Source organism: Macrosteles quadrilineatus, unplaced genomic scaffold, assembly GCF_028750875.1.
Source record: "Macrosteles quadrilineatus isolate MER2022 unplaced genomic scaffold, UCM_ALF_1.0 Scaffold_2__2_contigs__length_208266976, whole genome shotgun sequence".
Classification (NCBI taxonomy): Eukaryota; Metazoa; Arthropoda; class Insecta; order Hemiptera; family Cicadellidae; genus Macrosteles; species Macrosteles quadrilineatus.
Genome location: NW_026542595.1, coordinates 14,837,855 through 14,864,772, shown reverse-complemented (window position 1 = coordinate 14,864,772; position 26,918 = coordinate 14,837,855). Strand labels below are relative to the sequence as shown.

Genomic DNA, 26,918 nt, shown 5'->3' with positions numbered 1-26,918 from the left:
ATGGTTTAATTCGTTGACTTTTTCTACTAGATGAGCCTCTCTCTCCTGCAGTGTGTTTACTTCATTCCTAAGCTCTTCGTTAACTGCTGTTAAGCTATCCAGATGCTGCTGAAGAATTGAATTATCCTTTTCAAGTTGAGAAGCTTTTTCTAAGAGAGAAGAACCTATTTCAGCTGCCATTATAACGCTGTTTTCTAACTCTTCGCTATTGCTACTATTATGGCTTACTTCATGGCACAAGACTATCCCTGACTATTGTCGGTTTAAATTTATAAAATGCATGCTTTTCACACGTATTTTTCGTGCGCACGTGGTGGTATAGGAGCATAAAAACTTATATATATACTAGCTGTTGTACCCGTGCTTTGCAACGGGAAGAGGACACAAAATAGAAACATTTTTATCTTTACATCTGTTGCATTATAATATAGTTACACATCCACCAATGCTTTTAAAAACAAAATTCAACTTTTATGGCCTTAATACTCCCGTGCTTAGTAAACGTTTAAGTTATCACTTTTAAATCTGGTAAGTAGTGGATACCACCATTTTGGGTGATTAATTTTAAATCTTGTGTAGGCTGATATGAGAAAAACTTACCAAATCTTCGAATAAAACTTTCACATACATGATTTACCTTCATCTCCCTTTGTTACATACCCTTTTTCTTTATTTTTGAAATTTGAAATTTCAATTTTGAAGTTGCAAAAATACTAATTTTTAAATTTAAATGAACTTTTTATAATTTCACTCTTCATATTAAATCACAAATGCTTCCGGAATGGGCACACGGAAGGGACTAAGGCTAAAGGTGTAGTGACGTCATATCTCTAGTGGGTAATGTCTTCTCTTGAGGCGACACGATTACCGTTACGAAACGATGTGATTTCAGCGGCGTTCGTGGCGTAGTTGGTAGCGTTTCGGATTGGTGTGCAGGAGGTCCCGGGTTCGAATCCCGCTGGTAGCACTGACTTTTTGTCAACAAATTTTTCATATCAGCAAGTTTGGTTGGTTAGGTTAGGTTATGACAGTTTAATTTTATAATACTACATTTAAAAATTAATTTTATAATTAATTAAAAATTATAAATAATTATTAATTAGATTTTTATCTTATATAGTTTTTATATTATCAGCAAGTCTGGTTGGTTAGGTTATGTTATGACAGTTTAATTTTAAAAATTAAAAATTTATTTTATAATTTTAAAACAATATTTTATAATTAAAAAGTTAATTTTATAACTAAAAAAAAAAATAATTTAAATTATTTCAACTTAGCAGTTCTAGCGGCGAACGCTGACACTACAAGATATGTTAGCCTTAGTGCCCCACCGAATTCTTCCATCTTCAGTTTCTTCACTCACAATAAATCATTAGCAAAACTAAGTCAGCTGTTATAATCTTTAGAAATATTATTGTGCCTTATCAATAGTCTTTTGAAATATTAAAGAAACTATATCTGTACTATAAAAAATGTTAAACAAATAATTTAGCATTAACGACAGCACACAAAACTAATATGATTATCAAAGCATCAAGGAACAAGGACAAAAAAATGTAATAGCAAATACAGTATATGTTTCATTGCATCTCTGATTATACTCTACAAAAATATCAACAAACAACTTAATATCATACCAGTTCTTTTAATCAGTTCCATCGTCTATTGCCTTTACATTTTCACACTTACCATTAAGTAAACATAGTAACAGATATTTCATTGGTTTAGAAACAAAAGAACACTGTGTACTGCTTAGTTTTATTATATTTTCCTTTCATTTAATTTAATCAGTGATGTGACAAAACACAAATAATAAATTTGTCAAATAAAGTAAATGTGAACTGAAAGCTATGTTAAGATAAAATAATAGTATTTAAATCAACGATATACAATTTAGTTATTGATGATATTCTTTAGTTTAATTTAAGCAATGGTTTAGCTAAACACAATAACTAAATTTACCTATATACATATAAAAAAAACAATGTGATGTGAAAGTTATGTTAAGTTAATCTAACTCATGTTAAGCAGTTCGAATTTACTTAAAGTAGACTCCAAATTCATATAAAACATCTATACATTGTTATTTTCTTATTGTTTCCATGAAAATATATCAATAACATTATTTTCATAACACTTAAGACACCTTAAAAATCAAAAGTAGAGCCTGAGTTGATGCAGCAATGCTTTTAGAATATTTTTTTATTTCTATAATCATTGACATAGTTTTTGAATAAATGATCTTTGAAAATTTTTTAGATTAAATAAACCAACCACATAATTGTATGAAATATTATATTAAATTTCATCAGCTGTCTTAAAATGTGAAATATGCAATTTGGCAGTTCTTCTTGTTTACATTGAAATGTCAAAGCAAATGTAAACATTGTGAGTATTCTCATTGCAGCCATGGAGACCAATCAATATTTACTTTTAAAATCCTCACCTCAGAACTTTTAAAGCCAAAGGGGCAAAGCCCACGGTCAGTATGGAAGTGTGAATAGTCCTATAATGATCCTTGGTATGGTAACTATATTTTTGTAAAATTTAAGCCCAGTTGGTTCAGTAGTTTTTGCACCTATTAGTAATACACATACAGACAGACACCATTAGATTTTTATATAATAGTATAGATATAGATATTTATACGCCTAATGAAAAAAAAAATTGTTTATTCACTGGCAATTTAGTAAAATAAATATTCTGTTTTTGTTTTTGGTATACATTATCATCTCTCATAGGGCTGTTTTTTGTGAACACTACTCCTCCCTTATTTGTGGACAAATTTCAACGTGTAAGGTGTTAAAAAATTCGGCCCAAATCGTAGTTTTGCATTAAGGTTTTACATTTTAATACTTCTTACCCTTAAGGGCGTGAGACCCTTTCAAATGGCGGGTTTTCACCCTGTTAATAATTGTATTGCCTATCAACCTTTCTTCAGAAAATAATCTAAAATTTCCAGAAATGCTATTTAAGAGTTACATTAACTTTCTCTGAATTAACTGAATCAACGTACAATATATTTAATGCTACAGAATCCAACCGATTCACGACAAGAGTGCATGGTGGCGGGCTGTCGAGGTGGCACGTTGTCGCCTATGAGCGTTGACGGCACCAAACACTGAGCGTACACGTCAACCCGCCACCTCGTAAAAGAGTCGTTTTTGTCGCCTACGTGCGAGGTGGCGGGTTGCCGACATCGAACATGGAGCTTCACGACAACCCGCCACCTCTGATAAAAACTGGCGTTGGCGGGTTGTCGTGGTGGCTCATTGACTTGAGTGTGTACGACAACCCGCCACCTCGGAAAATTGTGTGTTGGTGGGTTGTCGTGGTGGCCTGTTGTCGAGGGGGCGGGTTGACCTGTAGGCCTACGTATACGTCAACCCACCACCTCGGTTTTTTTTGTGGTGGCGGGTTGACGCCTCTGACCAAAACACCGAGGGGGCGGTTTGACGTAGTGGCGCATTGACAGCGACCCTCGGCACGGCACTGATACTTGATACTTACTTAATACTTGTGTGCTGCGTCGTTGACCGACAATGTCGGATAGACTGCGTTATTATACCACCACTGGTGGGTGGTTTCTTCGGGTACAGTTTCTTAAATGGGCTATGCTAATATCGATTGGAACTATCGAATTGAAAATATTGATTAATAATCAATATTTTAAAATATATCTATTATAAAATTAATAAACTGTACCCTCATGTTAGCAAAATTCACTGCGCAACTAGAATTATTTATTGAGTATTATTGAGTAAATAATAGTTGAGAATTATTTATGCACTGTGGGATTATGCTTTGTGAGACCCCATGGTTAGTAAATGTTCCCATTGTTCCCGTTCCCGATATTGAATGTATTTTTTTGAGTCTCCAGATAAACCCTCATATAAATATGCTTATTGTAACCTCTTACATACCCCCACAAAGACCATCGGCTGATTATGATCGCTTTTGTGAAGGTGTTGATGAGATCTTATCAACCGGGCCCAACTTCTCCATGTGTCTCCTCCTTGGTGACTTCAACCTGCCGCATGTAGACTGGACTGCCAATATAATTATGCCATCTTGTAACTCCTCTAGAAGACTGATAGACTTGGCAACTCTACATTCCCTTTATCAAGTTAACAATGTGCCTAATGCCAGGGGAGTCACTCTTGATCTGGTCTTTTCCTCGTCTAGTTCTACTAAAGTCTCACATGCATTGGACAATATTCTAACTCTTGAAGATATTCACCACCCAGCTTTATCTATCGATCTGAATGTGGATACCTTTGCCGATCAAAAAAGCACACTTTATGTCCCTGATTTCAACAGATGTGATCTTGATATGATATATCAGAGTCTCCTCAACAAATTGGGTACAGAGTCTACTATAGGATCCCAGGAATGCAAGACAGTATCTTCAGCTGGTTCTTGGAAACTATCAGATCTACAGTTCTACAGTTCACACCTATGAAGAAACTTGGGGCCACACGTTTTCCATGTTGGTTCAATGCCGAGTTGAAGAAACTAGTCGTGCTCAAGAAGTCACTTCATGCTCGGTACAAATATTCATTGCTACGCGCCGACTACGAGGAGTTCAGTAGAGCTAGAGCCAGGTGCAAAATACTTGCTGACAAATGCTTCTCTGATTATGTTGCCCATATAAACTCTTCTGTGCCTAGTAACCCAAAAATCTTCTGGAGCTTTGTAAACAAAATGAAGCGTGATAGAGACTCGGCATGCAGTTATACATTCAATGGACAGCATGCGTCTGATCCAGCTGAAACATGTAATCTATTCGCAAACTATTTCTCTTCTGTATATAGACAACCTTCAACTCCACCACCAGTGTATTCATTCGACACTCATCTCAACATTTCATCTTGCGTCTTATCCCCTGAAGATGTCTTGAAGAAACTGAAGTCACTGGATCCTCACAAAGGAATCGGGCCTGATGAAATACCTCCATCCGTTCTAAAACACTGTAGCGAACTCATTGCTCCCCAGCTAACTGTTCTTTACAATGACAGCTTAGCATCTGGTGTATTTCCTGCTGAATTTAAAATGGGCTTCGTAGTACCAATACACAAGTCTGCGTCTAAAGAGGAAGTAAAAAACTATAGACCCATTGTGATTCAGCCTGCACTCGCAAAAATCTTTGAGAGTCTCCTTCTTGATGCAATTAGTTTTCCCTTCAAGAGCTTGTTAAGTGTGGCTCAGCATGGTTTTATGCAGGGTAGATCTACAAACACTAATCTTCTTATTTTGCAACATCACATAATCACAGCATATTCATCCAAGGAGCAACTAGATTGTATCTATATTGACTTTAGTAAAGCATTCGACTGCATCAGCCACGACCATCTTTTGGCAAAATTAAAAGGGTATGGCATAGTCGGAAGCCTTTTGCGATGGTTTGAATCATATCTTAAAGACCGCACCTTAGCTGTCAAGTTTGCAGGAGCCAAGTCAATCCCTTTCCCTGCGGTTTCTGGAGTCCCCCAGGGTTCTCATCTAGGTCCATTTCTTTTCAATATATTTGTTAACGATGTTGTGGATAGTATCGACTCTCAGTGCTTGCTGTTTGCTGACGATATCAAGGTTTTCAAGTGTATAAAATCTCAGGCAGACTGTTCCACCCTTCAACAATGTTTGCACTCAATCGGCAACTGGTGCCTGGATAACAGCATGGATATCAATGTTTCAAAGTCTGCAGTGGTATCTTATCACCGTACCGAGCAGCGTATTGGCTTCTACTACACGATGAATAATGCCATCCTGCCACGGAAGAATGCCATACGAGACCTAGGAGTTTTAATGTCATACGATTTAAACCCAGATCTGCACATAAATACAATCTGCAATAAAGCCTCTAAAGCTCTAGGTTTTGTCATTAGATGTGGTAGATACGGACTTGATGTTAATGCTCTGAGAACTCTTTACATGACTCAGGTTAGGCCTGTGCTGGAATATGGCAGCTTGATATGGAATCCACATCAAATCAGCCACATATCAAGAGTAGAAAAAATTCAGAATCGCTTTCTTCGCTCTATTGGCGTCAAGTTGGGCCATGAATTCTATACAGTGCCGATTGAAGATATTCGCATCGATATGGGCCTTCCTCGACTGAGTGACCGTAGACAATCTGCAGACCTGTCTTTCCTCTGGAAGTTGTTGAACGGCGAAGTTGATGCTCCAGAAATACTTCGCCTAATTAATTTCCACGTTCCTCGACACTTCAGGCACATTCAACTCTTCAACAAAGCTTCTTTTTCTACAAACTACGCCTTCCACAGTACAATTCCACGGCTCCACAGAATTGGAAATCAAGCATGCCAACATGTTGACGTGTTCACCTGCAAACTGAAAGCCATAAAAAATATCATAGTTTAAGTTGTTATTGTTATTTTGTTGATGAGAAATTGTCCTGAGATCACTGTCCGGAATTTGCACCTTGTTTGTTGTTTGCACATTCAGATAAATTTGTATTGCACTGTTAAAATTTTTCACTTAGTTTACGTCACTGTTATTAATTGTTGTCATTTTTTCTCTTTTTTTGTCTTGTCTGTCAAATATATTTATATTTTTGCTTGTTATTGTTATTATATTGAAATATTTATCAATTGTTATCTAGTTTTGGTAATCGTATTTTTCTCTAAAAATGTTTATGCTTGTTAACTAGGATTTATAATACGCATGATCCAATTTTTGTTAAAGCATTTTTGGACAATTCTGTTGGTGTCATTTTTTCATGTTAGCAATCTTTTTTTTTTTCAGCAAGATGAATCTGAATCTGACTTATATATATTTATAAATATTTTATTGTATTGCCCTCATGTATTATCGATTGTAAAAATGGTGTTTACCGTATGATAAATAAATAAATGCTGCGATATGCTGTAACCTGGAGCACAGACAATATTCCATTGTCTGTGCCTGGAGTCCTGGATACAGACAGAGTTTTCTTGGAGGGAAATTGACGAGGCTGACTGACAGAACATCAAAATCAAAATAATCTCAATCACTCAATCATGCTGTTGCTGTCTTTTGCTGTTGCTGTTGCTGGGGAAGCTGATTGCTGAATGCTGAAATTTGCTGATGATGTATGGTTTGGTTAGTGGTTTATGGTTGCGTTAAAGCGTCTCTCGTGCTCCTCGTCTGAACTTTCAAACTAAAACCTAAAACTAAACTTAGGATTTCGATTTAGGAACACTGTGGTACTTAACCATTCGTTTGTGTGTAAATTGTCTTATTAGTGTTTACATTATGTTATGAACTTGGTAAGTAAGATCAAAGACTAATTATTTTATTCTTTTGACTAAGTGAAGTTGGTCCCATTTTGTATAGGTCTAGGTTATAAGTCATACCTAACTTAAGTCATAAGACTAGGAAGTCATAAGTCTAGGAACACATTCATTAGGCCAACTGTTAAAACCAAAAGTACAGTAGGCTTATCTAATTCTAAAAGAACACGTTCAAATTTTTTCTCGGCTGTTTCAATTTCTAAGGCTGCTGCTATAGCCTATTCTTAGTTCTAGCCTATGTCTCCCAGTTAAATTGTACTTGGCTTAAAATACCTACTTTGTATGGTCGCCATTTAATAAGAAAGTAGCCTATTAATAAGAAAGTATAAATTATAAAAATTTATTGAGCGCAAAAATAAATTTTCATTTATTTATAATTTTTGAGAAATGTTTACCCTACAAAAATTGTTGACAATTTTTTTGTAATGTTTTATATATTATTCCTACATTGAAGCCCATAATTTCCCAAACAAAATGATATATAAAACAGTATAGGCCTTTATATTGTTTTTAAGTTTCTAAGAGATACATTTTAATAAAACCCTGCAATTGCGCAATAAATGAGTAACGTGAATTGAGTAACTTTTAAACTTTTATTAGTTACCTACTCAATTCACGTTACACTTTCACGATTTTTTGTACTTTGTTAACTTACCTACTAGGCCTATTGATTTTCTATTGAATTTACTATTGATTTTCATGTACCACATCATGTAGTATGAGGGCTCTAGAACTAACCTAACAACATTAATCTGTAAGGTAGGGAAAAAAGTTTAAACATTAGGCCTAGATCTTTACACATTCCATCTGTAGCAAGGGAGTCCCGACGCATGTTTTTAGTGTTCTCACAGGGGTGAAGAAGACTCTTAATAAAAAAGCTTAAATTGGCTAATCATCTAGAACAGTAAAAGCTATCAAAGGTAAAAGGTGTTAAGTTAATAATTTGATAATTTTGACTAAAATGCCGACCATACAAAGGTTTATAGCCAAAATATCGTCAAATTTCCATTTGCCTGCATTGATTTTCAATTAAATCTATTTAAATAACATTAGGTTTAAATAAAGAGTACCTCGGTTGGCTGCACTGTACTTTACGTCCTAGGCTACACTCATTCGAATGAAAATATTGATCGATATATCGATTGTTCGATATATCGATTGTTCGATATATCATTTGGTTAGTTAGGTAAGGTTAACCTAATCTAACTAACCAAACGATAGGTATATCGAATGAAACGCTCGATAAACCGATATTTTCATTCAGTTGTTTCATTTGAATGAGTAGGACGTAAAGTAAAGAGCAGCCCCTAGGTTTGCTGCTACAGGGAGGCTAATATAGTGTGTTTTTTAGTAAAATATCAATAACTTAGTATAAAATAAATAAATTTGCCAAGTTTGATAAAAATATATCCATAACCCTTTCAGTGCTAGGCCAATAATTTATATTTCGTAAGACTTTTTTGTTTGCCTTTTAATTCCATTAGGCCTACCTGTTGTTGAATTTTAACTGTCATGTTGTCACTATTTTATTAATTAGGTTAATTTTAGCGATTTCCCTATAGGGAAGTAGCTATTACCGTAGGTCTCATGGTAGGCCGGGACCGATTTACTTTTTCATTTTGATTTCCCCAGAGGCCAAAAACACCATTCGTTCAAATTTATATATATATATATATATATATATATTTGTCCATCCGCACGATAACTTGAGTAATTTTTGTCCGATTTTGATAAAATTTGGTTTGAAGGTGTAAGGCGGGATAAACTTGAACGATCCAGCATGATCGGACCATGGGAACGGGGGTTTATGGGGGGTTTTATGGGGTAAAAATACGTTTTTCCCATTTTTGACCCAAAAAACACAAAATTTCACAATATATTTTTAAACTATTTTGTAGAGCTTAAAAAAACAAATAATTTAGTATATTGAAGCGTTATTATGCGCCTAATTGTTACGGATAAAATTAAAAAAAAACTGTAATTTTAAAATTCCCATGTTATTCTTATGGAGGATAAGTCAACTGTTGTAGTTTGCTTGTTTATGAACATATTTTGATCAAATTTGGAAAATAAATTAATTTCTTACTAAACCACAGTACCTTTTAACATTTTACATTAAAAAAATTGTTATACCCTCCCTGTTGCAGCAAACCTAAGTACTTATTAAACTAATTCTGTTTAAATATAAGGGAACTAGCTGTACCCGCGGGCTTCGCCCCGTTTAACTTCATAAGTGTTCGCATGTCTCAATCACGTCCTTGTTGAAGTTCGTTCGCTACGCTCACTCACCTTTAGGTTGGAGCTCGTTCGCTGCGCTCACTTGCCTCAGGTCAGTTTTGGTTTCAAATTAGCTGTTGTCATAAATAAAAAAAAATTTAGTGCTGCACCCTGTTGGTAATCCTTGTAACTTTAATGCTATTGAACATCATAGGACAGAACCAACTTGTTTAATTGAAACAGCTGTTAAGATTCATTAATTCCTTTTAAATATGAAACATCATAAGGTTAACATGGGAAACTCCAGAGCCACTGGGGCGGAGCCCGAGAGTCCGATCAGAATAAAAACAACTTAGTTTTCCTATTTAATGCCTAAAGAATCAGTGTACCAAATTTCAGCCTCCTAGGTAAATGGGAAGTGGGAGAATTAGTGATGAGTGAGTGAGTCAGTCAGTCAGTGAGGGCTTTGCCTTTTATATATATAGATAATAATTGTGATATTTTTAAGGAAACATTTTAGTTTAAATTGAATCAGGCAAATGGAAATTCGCTAAGTCTGCAGGTTTGCTGCGGCGGGGGTATTGAATAATAACACAATAAAAAAATATAGGCTAACAAAGATAAATCCTGGTATTTGTAGTAAACATTAGGCTAAATAAATCTTAGTTTTTGTTGTAATTTTCCTGGTTTTCCTATAAATTTTTATGTTCTGATAGCATTGTTTGAAACCAAAATCTCATAAAATCAAAAGACATATAGTTTACAATGTAATATTGAATTTAACTTTGATTTAGTTGGACGAGGTTATCGTAATATAGCCATTTTAGGGAAACTAATGTTTTGCAGCAAAGTCTCAGGAACACATTTATGATCACTGTTGTGTTTCAACCATAAAATTTCATCTAAATAGTCCGTGACTAACTGGTGCTGCTACCTAGTTATGCATTGAACAACCATATGTAGCGTTATCTGTTCGCAATCGGTGGCGTCAGCTTAAATAGGCTACCGGTTTTTGACTCCTCAGTCTTCAAGCACAGATAGCCGAGAAGGCTAGGGCGTGTGTCACTTGGCCAGTGGCATTCGTCTGCTCGGGTTCGAATCCCGTCCTGTGTGGCAAATAATTGGTGACCTGTGTGTTTGTAGCGATACACTACAACCACTGGGGCATAGTGAGGTGTTTATAATCCTTGGTTTAGACATACACCTCGAAATCATCGGATTGGGCAAATCTTTTAGCTAAGTGGTTGTTAGTGTATGAACATGCAGGTCACCAATGGCCGTTTTGCTATTTTTTTTTTTTAAATAACCTTCCTCTCTATATACCTTAGAGATTTTTTAAAACAACAATATATCGTTTCATAGCACTGAAAGGGATAAACATGCTAACTAAATCATTTTACAATATTCTTCATAAGAATAACATGGAAATTTTAAATTTAAAATTTTTGAATTTTCTCTGTAACCAAAAACACTTAAATATACCACTTAAGTATTGGTTTTTTAAGCTCTTTAAAACGGGCTATATAGAGAAATTGGAAATATTTTGAGGGTAAAAAATGAGAAAAACTAATTTTAACCCCATAAATCCCCGTTCCCATAGTCCGATCACACTGGTTCGCGAACTCGTACGAACAAATGTAGATTTACATGTCTGTACCAAATTTCATTGAAATCGGATAATTTTTGCTCAAGTTAATGAATTTGAACATATGGTGTTTTTGGCCTCTGAGGACATCAAAATGAAAAGTATATCAGTCCCGGGTCTAGGTCTTACCATGAGACCTATGTTAATAGCTCCCTATATGGGAAATTAGCTAAAATACATAAAAGGACATTAGGCTAACATAAACAAAATTATTAACAGAGAAATAAAAATAATAATAATAATAAAAAAAATAATAAAAAATAAATAAATATTGGGGCTTGAACAAAGTGTTAATTTTCCTTTTAGGTTTGAAAGGATTTCTGGTTGAAAAATGCCTGTTCAGGACGAAGGAGGAAGTTTATTCAAAAAATGGTCTACGTTGATCAAAGCAGACAGAATCAGTGAAGTTCTAGTCGAAGCAGAGGTGAGTGCCATTGTAACTTGAGGTTTGTTTAGAAACAATAGCCTACTGGGAGCCACAGGAATATCAGGCGTTGTACAGAAATTTACTATTTGTAAGAAAAATGCAGACAATTTATGCATCTTATCAACGACTTATGTAGCCTGGTATAACATTAATTTGTTATTGTGAACTGAAAATAAAAGCTTATTATTTGTCTTCTGGGAGTCTCTATTCAAACTTATATAAATCACCATTTTCAACATTTTTGCGTGAAACATTTTCACGAAGATGACATTATTTTTGTGGAAAAATACAAGAATAGGCCTAAAGACGGTGATTGGTGCGAATATAGACGCGAGAAGCCAGTTTTAGGTGAGAATGCTGTACCTTCACTTTTCCCCAATTTACCTTTGAACAAATTTTTTGAGAACAGAAACTACCCTCTGTACCCTCTGTATGCCTCAACTTACCTCTTTAACTAGTGACTTTAATTTCTCTGTGAATATTTAAAGCTTCTTTTATCCCCCATCACTACTAGCATCTAGACTAACCAACACAAGTAGACTTCTAATCTTATTGGACTGTTGTACTTCAGGATTGTTTGAACTGGTGCATTAGTTCATTGCAACTGTGTGAAATCAGCAAGGAGTAAGATCAAAGACGAGGTTAGGCCTATTATGTTAGTTTAACCATTGACTAATTGGATACTGAAGGAGACATCCATTTGCACCATTGAGAACATCATGTAAGCCAATTTTTAAAGAATTAGGAGTAATGACTGATCAAAATTTAACAATTTTTTAAACAATACTTTTGGTGGTAGAAGAAAATTTTGAAAAATTATTCAGCCTAGTGAAAACGTTGAGCATAGGATACTATAGTCCTCGCCACCCTAAGTTGAGGCAGCCAAAGGCCGCACTAGATATACGCCGCGCGGCCTTGGGCTGCCTCAACTTAGGGTGGCGAGGACTATAGGCTTAAAACTAACTTTTAATATCCGCGGCATCCCCTTTCATTTAGTAGAAAAAACCCCCCGACATACATGGGCAAAAAACTATTTAATAAACTCTCAAGAATAAAAAAACGTCGCCAATTTTTTCTCAAAAAGTAGATAGTTATGTGAGCTAGTCACAAAATGGGCTAGTGTCAAAAAATGTATTTTCTACCTCATTTTTTTGCTGACATAATTAATGGGTTGTAAGAGATTTGCTATAGCTCACAATAAGTCTTTCCATCAGTTTGACTTAAGAAAAAAGTGTGTATATTCAATAGAAATTAGAAATTTACATCAGCACAATCTGTCGGTGGCTCATACTTATTCATACTTATTATATACTCATACTTACTGTAATTTTAATACTTTTCATTGAATTGGTGACCTCAGAAAGTAGGTATTTTAAGCCAAGTATGAATGGAGAAGAGTGTAGGATGAATCAACTACGACTATTTTGATTCAAAAGCTGGCAACAACTTTAACGTGAGGATGAGATGTCTAGGTTTAACGTAATAAACCTAAGTGTTTGACTGGAAATACATAGTGTAATAGCACTCTGAAGTAAAATTGAGCAAAATTAAAACGCTTGCTCCTGGTGCTCAGTAGGCTTATTTTACTCAGGTATACAATTACAAAAATATATCATCATCATTTGAGATGGGCACACCACCATAGACTAGCCAACACAAGTACTATAGACTTCCCATCCCATTGTAAAATTTGAAGCTCGTTTTTCTTGTTTACTTCATGTTGGTGACATTGGTCGCTTGTGTCGATGAAATTTTTTTTCTAATATTTTAGGGCTATTTTAATGATTTGTGCTTTACTGTTTGGTTATATAACTAAAATATGGGACGAGATATTTTTATGATTAGGTTGTTTTATTTGGTTAAACAAGGTTTTAAATGACTGAAATATCAATAAACAAATTGTAACAAAAACACAACTTCTACAGTGTAACAGACAGAACTATCAATAAAATTGTCTTCAGCTGATTCATAAAGATGAGAAATCTACTAGGAGTTTGTTTTATCATGTTACTAGTCTAGCTTGTAAGACTACAAATACAGCTGACAACACCATAACATATACTGTACTCCAATACAACTATGAGTTCTACAATAAGCATTGTAAACTAAACAGCGCGACCACGTCAAGGTCAGTGTGCATTGGGAGCAAATAGCGCTGGTCATTGCCAGTAGGCACTATCAATCAGGCACTAGGAGGGCGAACATGCAGCTGTGCTGTCTGTCTGCATAGGCTTAAAATTACTCGTTACTAAACGCCTGCTCCTTGCTGTATTTAATTCAAGTTCTGTTGTAACAATAGGTTTCAAGTTAATAATATTTTAAAAATTAGTGAAAAATGTATTATAAAGCTGACTCTGAACCCCCGTAAAGACCTAACCCTAAATCCTTTGGGGGGGGAGGGGCTTAAGCCCTTAAAGCCCCTCCCTGGGTGCACCACTGACGATGACGACATGTACACAAGAACATTAGTAGGCTACTTGTTTACTATATAGGTAAGTGAATCTACCCATATTAATGAATACTGTAAGTATTTAGGGGAGCCTACCAGTAGATCAACAATTTACTTCAGGGGTCTCTATGTCCCGCGAATGAATTTCATCCGGCCCGCGAAGGCCTGCTGAGAAATATTTATTTTATATTTTGTATAGGTACACAGATGATCGTCAAAATGGAGGCAACTCGTGAGCGTATCTTGTGGTCTCGGCGATACCATAATCGTCACTTGCGATCGCGGCAACACCTGCAAGTATTTGCGGTATCGGTGATATCATGATTGTCTGTTTTGGGCTGACACTGATTATGAAAATCATAATCGGTTTGAGATTCGCCTCATTTCATGCCTAGAAGCATCGGTCCACCCGTAAACTAATAATCGTCACTTGCGATCGTAGCAACACATGTAAGTGTGTTGTGATCTCGACAATTCCGTAAACGTCACTCGCGATTGTGGCAACATTCGTAAGCATATCGTGCGGTCTCGGCAAACCGTAATATCGTAAAGGTTTGGTTTTGTGTCAACCAGTGTTAGACTAGGAGCTGAGGGGGTTTGAGCATGCATGAAAGTAGTACGCAATATTATTGCTGATTATTGCAATATGGACTGTGGTGATCAAAATTACTTATGTCGCCTATTTCAAAAGTGGTCAATAAGGTGGGGGGAGGGGGCAAACATGGCTGGGGGCGCTATGCGTTAAAACGCTGATATTTTGGAAATGGTAAAAGATAGAAAATTGGTTCAAACGCCGATGTAATCCTATAAATGTGGACCACAATAATGGCAAGGTAATTATACCATAATATTATAGTCATTTATAGTCATCCAGGAGTCATGAACATGGAATTTAATAATAAAACTACGGTATTTCTGAAAATTATGTTAGATAACGGTGATTTAAACTGTGTCTTGCCATTAAAGTCATTAGTTATGTTTATATTTTACACATTTTTCATTTCATCGTTAAAATTGTAAAAAAAAGTGGTTTATCAATAAATATCTTTGAAATGATATTAATTTTTACGTGCATAATTTATTTGTCGAGTTGTTTGATTATTTTATGTTTTATGAGCCTTTTTACCATTTTAAAATATTTTTTATATGGCGTTGTGGGTAGTGAAATTTTTCAGAATTTAATGAGGAACCATTTAAACAATATTTTTTTTTTAATAATAAAAATAAAAGAGCTAATTAGATAAAACTGGCATGATGTCACCTTAAACCTGCCTCCTACCAGGTCTGAGTTGGAGACCAAACACCATTGTTCTTTTGGGATCGGACCATCTCATTTGAGCCAGGCCCGTTTTTGATCCTGTCAGCGCCCTAGGCACATCTAATAGTAGCGCCCCTTTGCAATATATATATAACAACAGGGTTCCCGTGCGGTACCGGGTTAGAATAGCACCGCAGCCTTCTCGGGCTTGTCGTAAGAGGCGACTAAAAGGGTGACCGACGAACTCACTGGGAGTCCCTAGGAGTGCCCCTGTTGTGTTGCAGGGGTTGATGTGTGCTCTGCACTGCCGATGGGTATTCTTAGTGGGTCGTGAGAAGCCAGCCACTTCGGTCCTTGGTCAGGGAGTGCGGCATGGATGTAGAGGTCGGGCTCTGCATTGCGATGGGCGACCCCCGGCACGTCAGGTATCCGGTGCTGGGCAAACGGAGGTCAGGCCCTGGGGAACTGGGGTAGGGGTTTTTGTCCCCGAGGGTATACCCGTTCCTGACTGATTCCGGGCCGCTCCTTGCCGCACGATGCGCTGGAATAAACACGATGGCTTTAAATAAAACCCCTCAAAACACATTTTTGATTAAGAGCTCAAATGAGCCAGAAAAGACGTTGGAAGTGGAGCGGAACGCTTTTGTCCGTAGCTCCAAGAAGCAGCGGTCGCCACCACCGAAAAACGTGAGGACATCTCCCCCACCTGCCACCTTCAAATGCACTAAGGAGTTCCCCCATTTAGGAGCTCCTTCGGCAAGTGGAGCTGGGAACGGTGCGGAAAACGTCGGAGATGCAGGTGTCGAGCTGGTGTTGCCAGCAACTCTCCCCCACTCTGCCAGTTCTGCTGTAGGGATGCCGGAGGAGCCATTCAAAGCACCGTTGAGGTCGGAAGGCTCTGAGATGGTGCTTCTGCGTCAGGAATATCTTGACGCAGAGAGTGACATTGAAACCCGGCTCCAAGACATGGAAGCTACGATCAAGGCTATGCTGGACACCTTCCGGACCCAGAAAGCCGTAAATCAAGTGGTCAAAAACAGCATGGCCAAACTGGAGGATGACCTTGGCTTCGTTTTTGCCTGCCGGGTGGTGAGTGCCATGGAGAAGATTGCCGAGAAGGTTGTGTCTCTGTCTGACGAAAGAACACTGCCTTCTAAGAAACGTAAAAGGCCTTCCACATCGGACAGTCCTCAAAAAAGAGAAGAGTAAGAGTAAAGGCCAAGGCGACACAATAAGTCTTTCCATCAGTTTGACTTAAGAAAAAAGTGTGTATATTCAATAGAAATTAGAAATTTACATCAGCACAATCTGTCGGTGGCTCATACTTATTCATACTTATTATATACTCATACTTACTGTAATTTTAATACTTTTCATTGAATTGGTGACCTCAGAAAGTAGGTATTTTAAGCCAAGTATGAATGGAGAAGAGTGTAGGATGAATCAACTACGACTATTTTGATTCAAAAGCTGGCAACAACTTTAACGTGAGGATGAGATGTCTAGGTTTAACGTAATAAACCTAAGTGTTTGACTGGAAATACATAGTGTAATAGCACTCTGAAGTAAAATTGAGCAAAATTAAAACGCTTGCTCCTGGTGCTCAGTAGGCTTATTTTACTCAGGTATACAATTACAAAAATATATCATCATCATTTGAGATGGGCACACCACCATAGACTAGCCAACACAAGTACTATAGACTTCCCATCCCATTGTAAAATTTGAAGCTCGTTTTTCTTGTTTACTTCATGTTGGTGACATTGGTCGCTTGTGTCGATGAAATTTTTTTTCTAATATTTTAGGGCTATTTTAATGATTTGTGCTTTACTGTTTGGTTATATAACTAAAATATGGGACGAGATATTTTTATGATTAGGTTGTTTTATTTGGTTAAACAAGGTTTTAAATGACTGAAATATCAATAAACAAATTGTAACAAAAACACAACTTCTACAGTGTAACAGACAGAACTATCAATAAAATTGTCTTCAGCTGATTCATAAAGATGAGAAATCTACTAGGAGTTTGTTTTATCATGTTACTAGTCTAGCTTGTAAGACTACAAATACAGCTGACAACACCATAACATATACTGTACTCCAATACAACTATGAGTTCTACAATAAGCATTGTAAACTAAACAGCGCGACCACGTCAAGGTCAGTGTGCATTGGGAGCAAATAGCGCTGGTCATTGCCAGTAGGCACTATCAATCAGGCACTAGGAGGGCGAACATGCAGCTGTGCTGTCTGTCTGCATAGGCTTAAAATTACTCGTTACTAAACGCCTGCTCCTTGCTGTATTTAATTCAAGTTCTGTTGTAACAATAGGTTTCAAGTTAATAATATTTTAAAAATTAGTGAAAAATGTATTATAAAGCTGACTCTGAACCCCCGTAAAGACCTAACCCTAAATCCTTTGGGGGGGGAGGGGCTTAAGCCCTTAAAGCCCCTCCCTGGGTGCACCACTGACGATGACGACATGTACACAAGAACATTAGTAGGCTACTTGTTTACTATATAGGTAAGTGAATCTACCCATATTAATGAATACTGTAAGTATTTAGGGGAGCCTACCAGTAGATCAACAATTTACTTCAGGGGTCTCTATGTCCCGCGAATGAATTTCATCCGGCCCGCGAAGGCCTGCTGAGAAATATTTATTTTATATTTTGTATAGGTACACAGATGATCGTCAAAATGGAGGCAACTCGTGAGCGTATCTTGTGGTCTCGGCGATACCATAATCGTCACTTGCGATCGCGGCAACACCTGCAAGTATTTGCGGTATCGGTGATATCATGATTGTCTGTTTTGGGCTGACACTGATTATGAAAATCATAATCGGTTTGAGATTCGCCTCATTTCATGCCTAGAAGCATCGGTCCACCCGTAAACTAATAATCGTCACTTGCGATCGTAGCAACACATGTAAGTGTGTTGTGATCTCGACAATTCCGTAAACGTCACTCGCGATTGTGGCAACATTCGTAAGCATATCGTGCGGTCTCGGCAAACCGTAATATCGTAAAGGTTTGGTTTTGTGTCAACCAGTGTTAGACTAGGAGCTGAGGGGGTTTGAGCATGCATGAAAGTAGTACGCAATATTATTGCTGATTATTGCAATATGGACTGTGGTGATCAAAATTACTTATGTCGCCTATTTCAAAAGTGGTCAATAAGGTGGGGGGAGGGGGCAAACATGGCTGGGGGCGCTATGCGTTAAAACGCTGATATTTTGGAAATGGTAAAAGATAGAAAATTGGTTCAAACGCCGATGTAATCCTATAAATGTGGACCACAATAATGGCAAGGTAATTATACCATAATATTATAGTCATTTATAGTCATCCAGGAGTCATGAACATGGAATTTAATAATAAAACTACGGTATTTCTGAAAATTATGTTAGATAACGGTGATTTAAACTGTGTCTTGCCATTAAAGTCATTAGTTATGTTTATATTTTACACATTTTTCATTTCATCGTTAAAATTGTAAAAAAAAGTGTTTTATCAATAAATATCTTTGAAATGATATTAATTTTTACGTGCATAATTTATTTGTCGAGTTGTTTGATTATTTTATGTTTTATGAGCCTTTTTACCATTTTAAAATATTTTTTATATGGCGTTGTGGGTAGTGAAATTTTTCAGAATTTAATGAGGAACCATTTAAACAATATTTTTTTTTTAATAATAAAAATAAAAGAGCTAATTAGATAAAACTGGCATGATGTCACCTTAAACCTGCCTCCTACCAGGTCTGAGTTGGAGACCAAACACCATTGTTCTTTTGGGATCGGACCATCTCATTTGAGCCAGGCCCGTTTTTGATCCTGTCAGCGCCCTAGGCACATCTAATAGTAGCGCCCCTTTGCAATATATATATAACAACAGGGTTCCCGTGCGGTACCGGGTTAGAATAGCACCGCAGCCTTCTCGGGCTTGTCGTAAGAGGCGACTAAAAGGGTGACCGACGAACTCACTGGGAGTCCCTAGGAGTGCCCCTGTTGTGTTGCAGGGGTTGATGTGTGCTCTGCACTGCCGATGGGTATTCTTAGTGGGTCGTGAGAAGCCAGCCACTTCGGTCCTTGGTCAGGGAGTGCGGCATGGATGTAGAGGTCGGGCTCTGCATTGCGATGGGCGACCCCCGGCACGTCAGGTATCCGGTGCTGGGCAAACGGAGGTCAGGCCCCGGGGAACTGGGGTAGGGGTTTTTGTCCCCGAGGGTATACCCGTTCCTGACTGATTCCGGGCCGCTCCTTGCCGCACGATGCGCTGGAATAAACACGATGGCTTTAAATAAAACCCCTCAAAACACATTTTTGATTAAGAGCTCAAATGAGCCAGAAAAGACGTTGGAAGTGGAGCGGAACGCTTTTGTCCGTAGCTCCAAGAAGCAGCGGTCGCCACCACCGAAAAACGTGAGGACATCTCCCCCACCTGCCACCTTCAAATGCACTAAGGAGTTCCCCCATTTAGGAGCTCCTTCGGCAAGTGGAGCTGGGAACGGTGCGGAAAACGTCGGAGATGCAGGTGTCGAGCTGGTGTTGCCAGCAACTCTCCCCCACTCTGCCAGTTCTGCTGTAGGGATGCCGGAGGAGCCATTCAAAGCACCGTTGAGGTCGGAAGGCTCTGAGATGGTGCTTCTGCGTCAGGAATATCTTGACGCAGAGAGTGACATTGAAACCCGGCTCCAAGACATGGAAGCTACGATCAAGGCTATGCTGGACACCTTCCGGACCCAGAAAGCCGTAAATCAAGTGGTCAAAAACAGCATGGCCAAACTGGAGGATGACCTTGGCTTCGTTTTTGCCTGCCGGGTGGTGAGTGCCATGGAGAAGATTGCCGAGAAGGTTGTGTCTCTGTCTGACGAAAGAACACTGCCTTCTAAGAAACGTAAAAGGCCTTCCACATCGGACAGTCCTCAAAAAAGAGAAGAGTAAGAGTAAAGGCCAAGGCGACACAATAAGTCTTTCCATCAGTTTGACTTAAGAAAAAAGTGTGTATATTCAATAGAAATTAGAAATTTACATCAGCACAATCTGTCGGTGGCTCATACTTATTCATACTTATTATATACTCATACTTACTGTAATTTTAATACTTTTCATTGAATTGGTGACCTTAGAAAGTAGGTATTTTAAGCCAAGTATGAATGGAGAAGAGTGTAGGATGAATCAACTACGACTATTTTGATTCAAAAGCTGGCAACAACTTTAACGTGAGGATGAGATGTCTAGGTTTAACGTAATAAACCTAAGTGTTTGACTGGAAATACATAGTGTAAAAGCACTCTGAAGTAAAATTGAGCAAAATTAAAACGCTTGCTCCTGGTGCTCAGTAGGCTTATTTTACTCAGGTATACAATTACAAAAATATATCATCATCATTTGAGATGGGCACACCACCATAGACTAGCCAACACAAGTACTATAGACTTCCCATCCCATTGTAAAATTTGAAGCTCGTTTTTCTTGTTTACTTCATGTTGGTGACATTGGTCGCTTGTGTCGATGAAATTTTTTTTCTACTATTTTAGGGCTATTTTTCAATGATTTGTGCTTTACTGTTTGGTTATATAACTAAAATATGGGACGAGATATTTTTATGATTAGGTTGTTTTATTTGGTTAAACAAGGTTTTAAATGACTGAAATATCAATAAACAAATTGTAACAAAAACACAACTTCTACAGTGTAACAGACAGAACTATCAATAAAATTGTCTTCAGCTGATTCATAAAGATGAGAAATCTACTAGGAGTTTGTTTTATCATGTTACTAGTCTAGCTTGTAAGACTACAAATACAGCTGACAACACCATAACATATACTGTACTCCAATACAACTATGAGTTCTACAATAAGCATTGTAAACTAAACAGCGCGACCACGTCAAGGTCAGTGTGCATTGGGAGCAAATAGCGCTGGTCATTGCCAGTAGGCACTATCAGGCACTAGGAGGGCTAACATGCAGCTGTGCTGTCTGTCTGCATAGGCTTAAAATTACTCGTTACTAAACGCCTGCTCCTTGCTGTATTTAATTCAAGTTCTGTTGTAACAATAGGTTTCAAGTTAATAATATTTTAAAAATTAGTGAAAAATGTATTATAAAGCTGACTCTGAACCCCCGTAAAGACCTAACCCTAAATCCTTTGGGGGGGGAGGGGCTTAAGCCCTTAAAGCCCCTCCCTGGGTGCACCACTGACGATGACGACATGTACACAAGAACATTAGTAGGCTACTTGTTTACTATATAGGTAAGTGAATCTACCCATATTAATGAATACTGTAAGTATTTAGGGGAGCCTACCAGTAGATCAACAATTTACTTCAGGGGTCTCTATGTCCCGCGAATGAATTTCATCCGGCCCGCGAAGGCCTGCTGAGAAATATTTATTTTATATTTTGTATAGGTACACAGATGATCGTCAAAATGGAGGCAACTCGTGAGCGTATCTTGTGGTCTCGGCGATACCATAATCGTCACTTGCGATCGCGGCAACACCTGCAAGTATTTGCGGTATCGGTGATATCATGATTGTCTGTTTTGGACTGACACTGATTATGAAAATCATAATCGGTTTGAGATTCGCCTCATTTCATGCCTAGAAGCATCGGTCCACCCGTAAACTAATAATCGTCACTTGCGATCGTAGCAACACATGTAAGTGTGTTGTGATCTCGACAATTCCGTAAACGTCACTCGCGATTGTGGCAACATTCGTAAGCATATCGTGCGGTCTCGGCAAACCGTAATATCGTAAAGGTTTGGTTTTGTGTCAACCAGTGTTAGACTAGGAGCTGAGGGGGTTTGAGCATGCATGAAAGTAGTACGCAATATTATTGCTGATTATTGCAATATGGACTGTGGTGATCAAAATTACTTATGTCGCCTATTTCAAAAGTGGTCAATAAGGTGGGGGGAGGGGGCAAACATGGCTGGGGGCGCTATGCGTTAAAACGCTGATATTTTGGAAATGGTAAAAGATAGAAAATTGGTTCAAACGCCGATGTAATCCTATAAATGTGGACCACAATAATGGCAAGGTAATTATACCATAATATTATAGTCATTTATAGTCATCCAGGAGTCATGAACATGGAATTTAATAATAAAACTACGGTATTTCTGAAAATTATGTTAGATAACGGTGATTTAAACTGTGTCTTGCCATTAAAGTCATTAGTTATGTTTATATTTTACACATTTTTCATTTCATCGTTAAAATTGTAAAAAAAAGTGGTTTATCAATAAATATCTTTGAAATGATATTAATTTTTACGTGCATAATTTATTTGTCGAGTTGTTTGATTATTTTATGTTTTATGAGCCTTTTTACCATTTTAAAATATTTTTTATATGGCGTTGTGGGTAGTGAAATTTTTCAGAATTTAATGAGGAACCATTTAAACAATATTTTTTTTTTAATAATAAAAATAAAAGAGCTAATTAGATAAAACTGGCATGATGTCACCTTAAACCTGCCTCCTACCAGGTCTGAGTTGGAGACCAAACACCATTGTTCTTTTGGGATCGGACCATCTCATTTGAGCCAGGCCCGTTTTTGATCCTGTCAGCGCCCTAGGCACATCTAATAGTAGCGCCCCTTTGCAATATATATATAACAACAGGGTTCCCGTGCGGTACCGGGTTAGAATAGCACCGCAGCCTTCTCGGGCTTGTCGTAAGAGGCGACTAAAAGGGTGACCGACGAACTCACTGGGAGTCCCTAGGAGTGCCCCTGTTGTGTTGCAGGGGTTGATGTGTGCTCTGCACTGCCGATGGGTATTCTTAGTGGGTCGTGAGAAGCCAGCCACTTCGGTCCTTGGTCAGGGAGTGCGGCATGGATGTAGAGGTCGGGCTCTGCATTGCGATGGGCGACCCCCGGCACGTCAGGTATCCGGTGCTGGGCAAACGGAGGTCAGGCCCCGGGGAACTGGGGTAGGGGTTTTTGTCCCCGAGGGTATACCCGTTCCTGACTGATTCCGGGCCGCTCCTTGCCGCACGATGCGCTGGAATAAACACGATGGCTTTAAATAAAACCCCTCAAAACACATTTTTGATTAAGAGCTCAAATGAGCCAGAAAAGACGTTGGAAGTGGAGCGGAACGCTTTTGTCCGTAGCTCCAAGAAGCAGCGGTCGCCACCACCGAAAAACGTGAGGACATCTCCCCCACCTGCCACCTTCAAATGCACTAAGGAGTTCCCCCATTTAGGAGCTCCTTCGGCAAGTGGAGCTGGGAACGGTGCGGAAAACGTCGGAGATGCAGGTGTCGAGCTGGTGTTGCCAGCAACTCTCCCCCACTCTGCCAGTTCTGCTGTAGGGATGCCGGAGGAGCCATTCAAAGCACCGTTGAGGTCGGAAGGCTCTGAGATGGTGCTTCTGCGTCAGGAATATCTTGACGCAGAGAGTGACATTGAAACCCGGCTCCAAGACATGGAAGCTACGATCAAGGCTATGCTGGACACCTTCCGGACCCAGAAAGCCGTAAATCAAGTGGTCAAAAACAGCATGGCCAAACTGGAGGATGACCTTGGCTTCGTTTTTGCCTGCCGGGTGGTGAGTGCCATGGAGAAGATTGCCGAGAAGGTTGTGTCTCTGTCTGACGAAAGAACACTGCCTTCTAAGAAACGTAAAAGGCCTTCCACATCGGACAGTCCTCAAAAAAGAGAAGAGTAAGAGTAAAGGCCAAGGCGACACAATAAGTCTTTCCATCAGTTTGACTTAAGAAAAAAGTGTGTATATTCAATAGAAATTAGAAATTTACATCAGCACAATCTGTCGGTGGCTCATACTTATTCATACTTATTATATACTCATACTTACTGTAATTTTAATACTTTTCATTGAATTGGTGACCTTAGAAAGTAGGTATTTTAAGCCAAGTATGAATGGAGAAGAGTGTAGGATGAATCAACTACGACTATTTTGATTCAAAAGCTGGCAACAACTTTAACGTGAGGATGAGATGTCTAGGTTTAACGTAATAAACCTAAGTGTTTGACTGGAAATACATAGTGTAATAGCACTCTGAAGTAAAATTGAGCAAAATTAAAACGCTTGCTCCTGGTGCTCAGTAGGCTTATTCTACTCAGGTATACAATTACAAAAATATATCATCATCATTTGAGATGGGCACACCACCATAGACTAGCCAACACAAGTACTATAGACTTCCCATCCCATTGTAAAATTTGAAGCTCGTTTTTCTTGTTTACTTCATGTTGGTGACATTGGTCGCTTGTGTCGATGAAATTTTTTTTCTACTATTTTAGGGCTATTTTTCAATGATTTGTGCTTTACTGTTTGGTTATATAACTAAAATATGGGACGAGATATTTTTATGATTAGGTTGTTTTATTTGGTTAAACAAGGTTTTAAATGACTGAAATATCAATAAACAAATTGTAACAAAAACACAACTTCTACAGTGTAACAGACAGAACTATCAATAAAATTGTCTTCAGCTGATTCATAAAGATGAGAAATCTACTAGGAGTTTGTTTTATCATGTTACTAGTCTAGCTTGTAAGACTACAAATACAGCTGACAACACCATAACATATACTGTACTCCAATACAACTATGAGTTCTACAATAAGCATTGTAAACTAAACAGCGCGACCACGTCAAGGTCAGTGTGCATTGGGAGCAAATAGCGCTGGTCATTGCCAGTAGGCACTATCAGGCACTAGGAGGGCGAACATGCAGCTGTGCTGTCTGTCTGCATAGGCTTAAAATTACTCGTTACTAAACGCCTGCTCCTTGCTGTATTTAATTCAAGTTCTGTTGTAACAATAGGTTTCAAGTTAATAATATTTTAAAAATTAGTGAAAAATGTATTATAAAGCTGACTCTGAACCCCCGTAAAGACCTAACCCTAAATCCTTTGGGGGGGGAGGGGCTTAAGCCCTTAAAGCCCCTCCCTGGGTGCACCACTGACGATGACGACATGTACACAAGAACATTAGTAGGCTACTTGTTTACTATATAGGTAAGTGAATCTACCCATATTAATGAATACTGTAAGTATTTAGGGGAGCCTACCAGTAGATCAACAATTTACTTCAGGGGTCTCTATGTCCCGCGAATGAATTTCATCCGGCCCGCGAAGGCCTGCTGAGAAATATTTATTTTATATTTTGTATAGGTACACAGATGATCGTCAAAATGGAGGCAACTCGTGAGCGTATCTTGTGGTCTCGGCGATACCATAATCGTCACTTGCGATCGCGGCAACACCTGCAAGTATTTGCGGTATCGGTGATATCATGATTGTCTGTTTTGGACTGACACTGATTATGAAAATCATAATCGGTTTGAGATTCGCCTCATTTCATGCCTAGAAGCATCGGTCCACCCGTAAACTAATAATCGTCACTTGCGATCGTAGCAACACATGTAAGTGTGTTGTGATCTCGACAATTCCGTAAACGTCACTCGCGATTGTGGCAACATTCGTAAGCATATCGTGCGGTCTCGGCAAACCGTAATATCGTAAAGGTTTGGTTTTGTGTCAACCAGTGTTAGACTAGGAGCTGAGGGGGTTTGAGCATGCATGAAAGTAGTACGCAATATTATTGCTGATTATTGCAATATGGACTGTGGTGATCAAAATTACTTATGTCGCCTATTTCAAAAGTGGTCAATAAGGTGGGGGGAGGGGGCAAACATGGCTGGGGGCGCTATGCGTTAAAACGCTGATATTTTGGAAATGGTAAAAGATAGAAAATTGGTTCAAACGCCGATGTAATCCTATAAATGTGGACCACAATAATGGCAAGGTAATTATACCATAATATTATAGTCATTTATAGTCATCCAGGAGTCATGAACATGGAATTTAATAATAAAACTACGGTATTTCTGAAAATTATGTTAGATAACGGTGATTTAAACTGTGTCTTGCCATTAAAGTCATTAGTTATGTTTATATTTTACACATTTTTAATTTCATCGTTAAAATTGTAAAAAAAAGTGGTTTATCAATAAATATCTTTGAAATGATATTAATTTTTACGTGCATAATTTATTTGTCGAGTTGTTTGATTATTTTATGTTTTATGAGCCTTTTTACCATTTTAAAATATTTTTTATATGGCGTTGTGGGTAGTGAAATTTTTCAGAATTTAATGAGGAACCATTTAAACAATATTTTTTTTTTAATAATAAAAATAAAAGAGCTAATTAGATAAAACTGGCATGATGTCACCTTAAACCTGCCTCCTACCAGGTCTGAGTTGGAGACCAAACACCATTGTTCTTTTGGGATCGGACCATCTCATTTGAGCCAGGCCCGTTTTTGATCCTGTCAGCGCCCTAGGCACATCTAATAGTAGCGCCCCTTTGCAATATATATATAACAACAGGGTTCCCGTGCGGTACCGGGTTAGAATAGCACCGCAGCCTTCTCGGGCTTGTCGTAAGAGGCGACTAAAAGGGTGACCGACGAACTCACTGGGAGTCCCTAGGAGTGCCCCTGTTGTGTTGCAGGGGTTGATGTGTGCTCTGCACTGCCGATGGGTATTCTTAGTGGGTCGTGAGAAGCCAGCCACTTCGGTCCTTGGTCAGGGAGTGCGGCATGGATGTAGAGGTCGGGCTCTGCATTGCGATGGGCGAC

General features: G+C 38.2%; 1 protein-coding gene across 2 annotated transcripts in view; it reads left to right on the top strand.

The window, feature by feature from the left end:
- Positions 1-7,041: 7,041 nt before the first annotated feature.
- Positions 7,042-26,918, top strand: part of LOC128987032 (uncharacterized) — a 115,898-nt gene continuing 96,021 nt past the window's right edge. The window contains exons 1-2 of one of the 2 annotated variants that reach the window (XM_054407694.1): positions 7,042-7,268; positions 11,461-11,578. In XM_054407694.1, coding sequence (XP_054263669.1) covers positions 11,486-11,578 — 93 coding nt within the window. In that variant the 5' untranslated portion in view covers positions 7,042-7,268; positions 11,461-11,485. The remainder of the gene's footprint in view (positions 7,269-11,460; positions 11,579-26,918) is intronic. The other variant, XM_054407695.1, reaches the window with a different exon arrangement.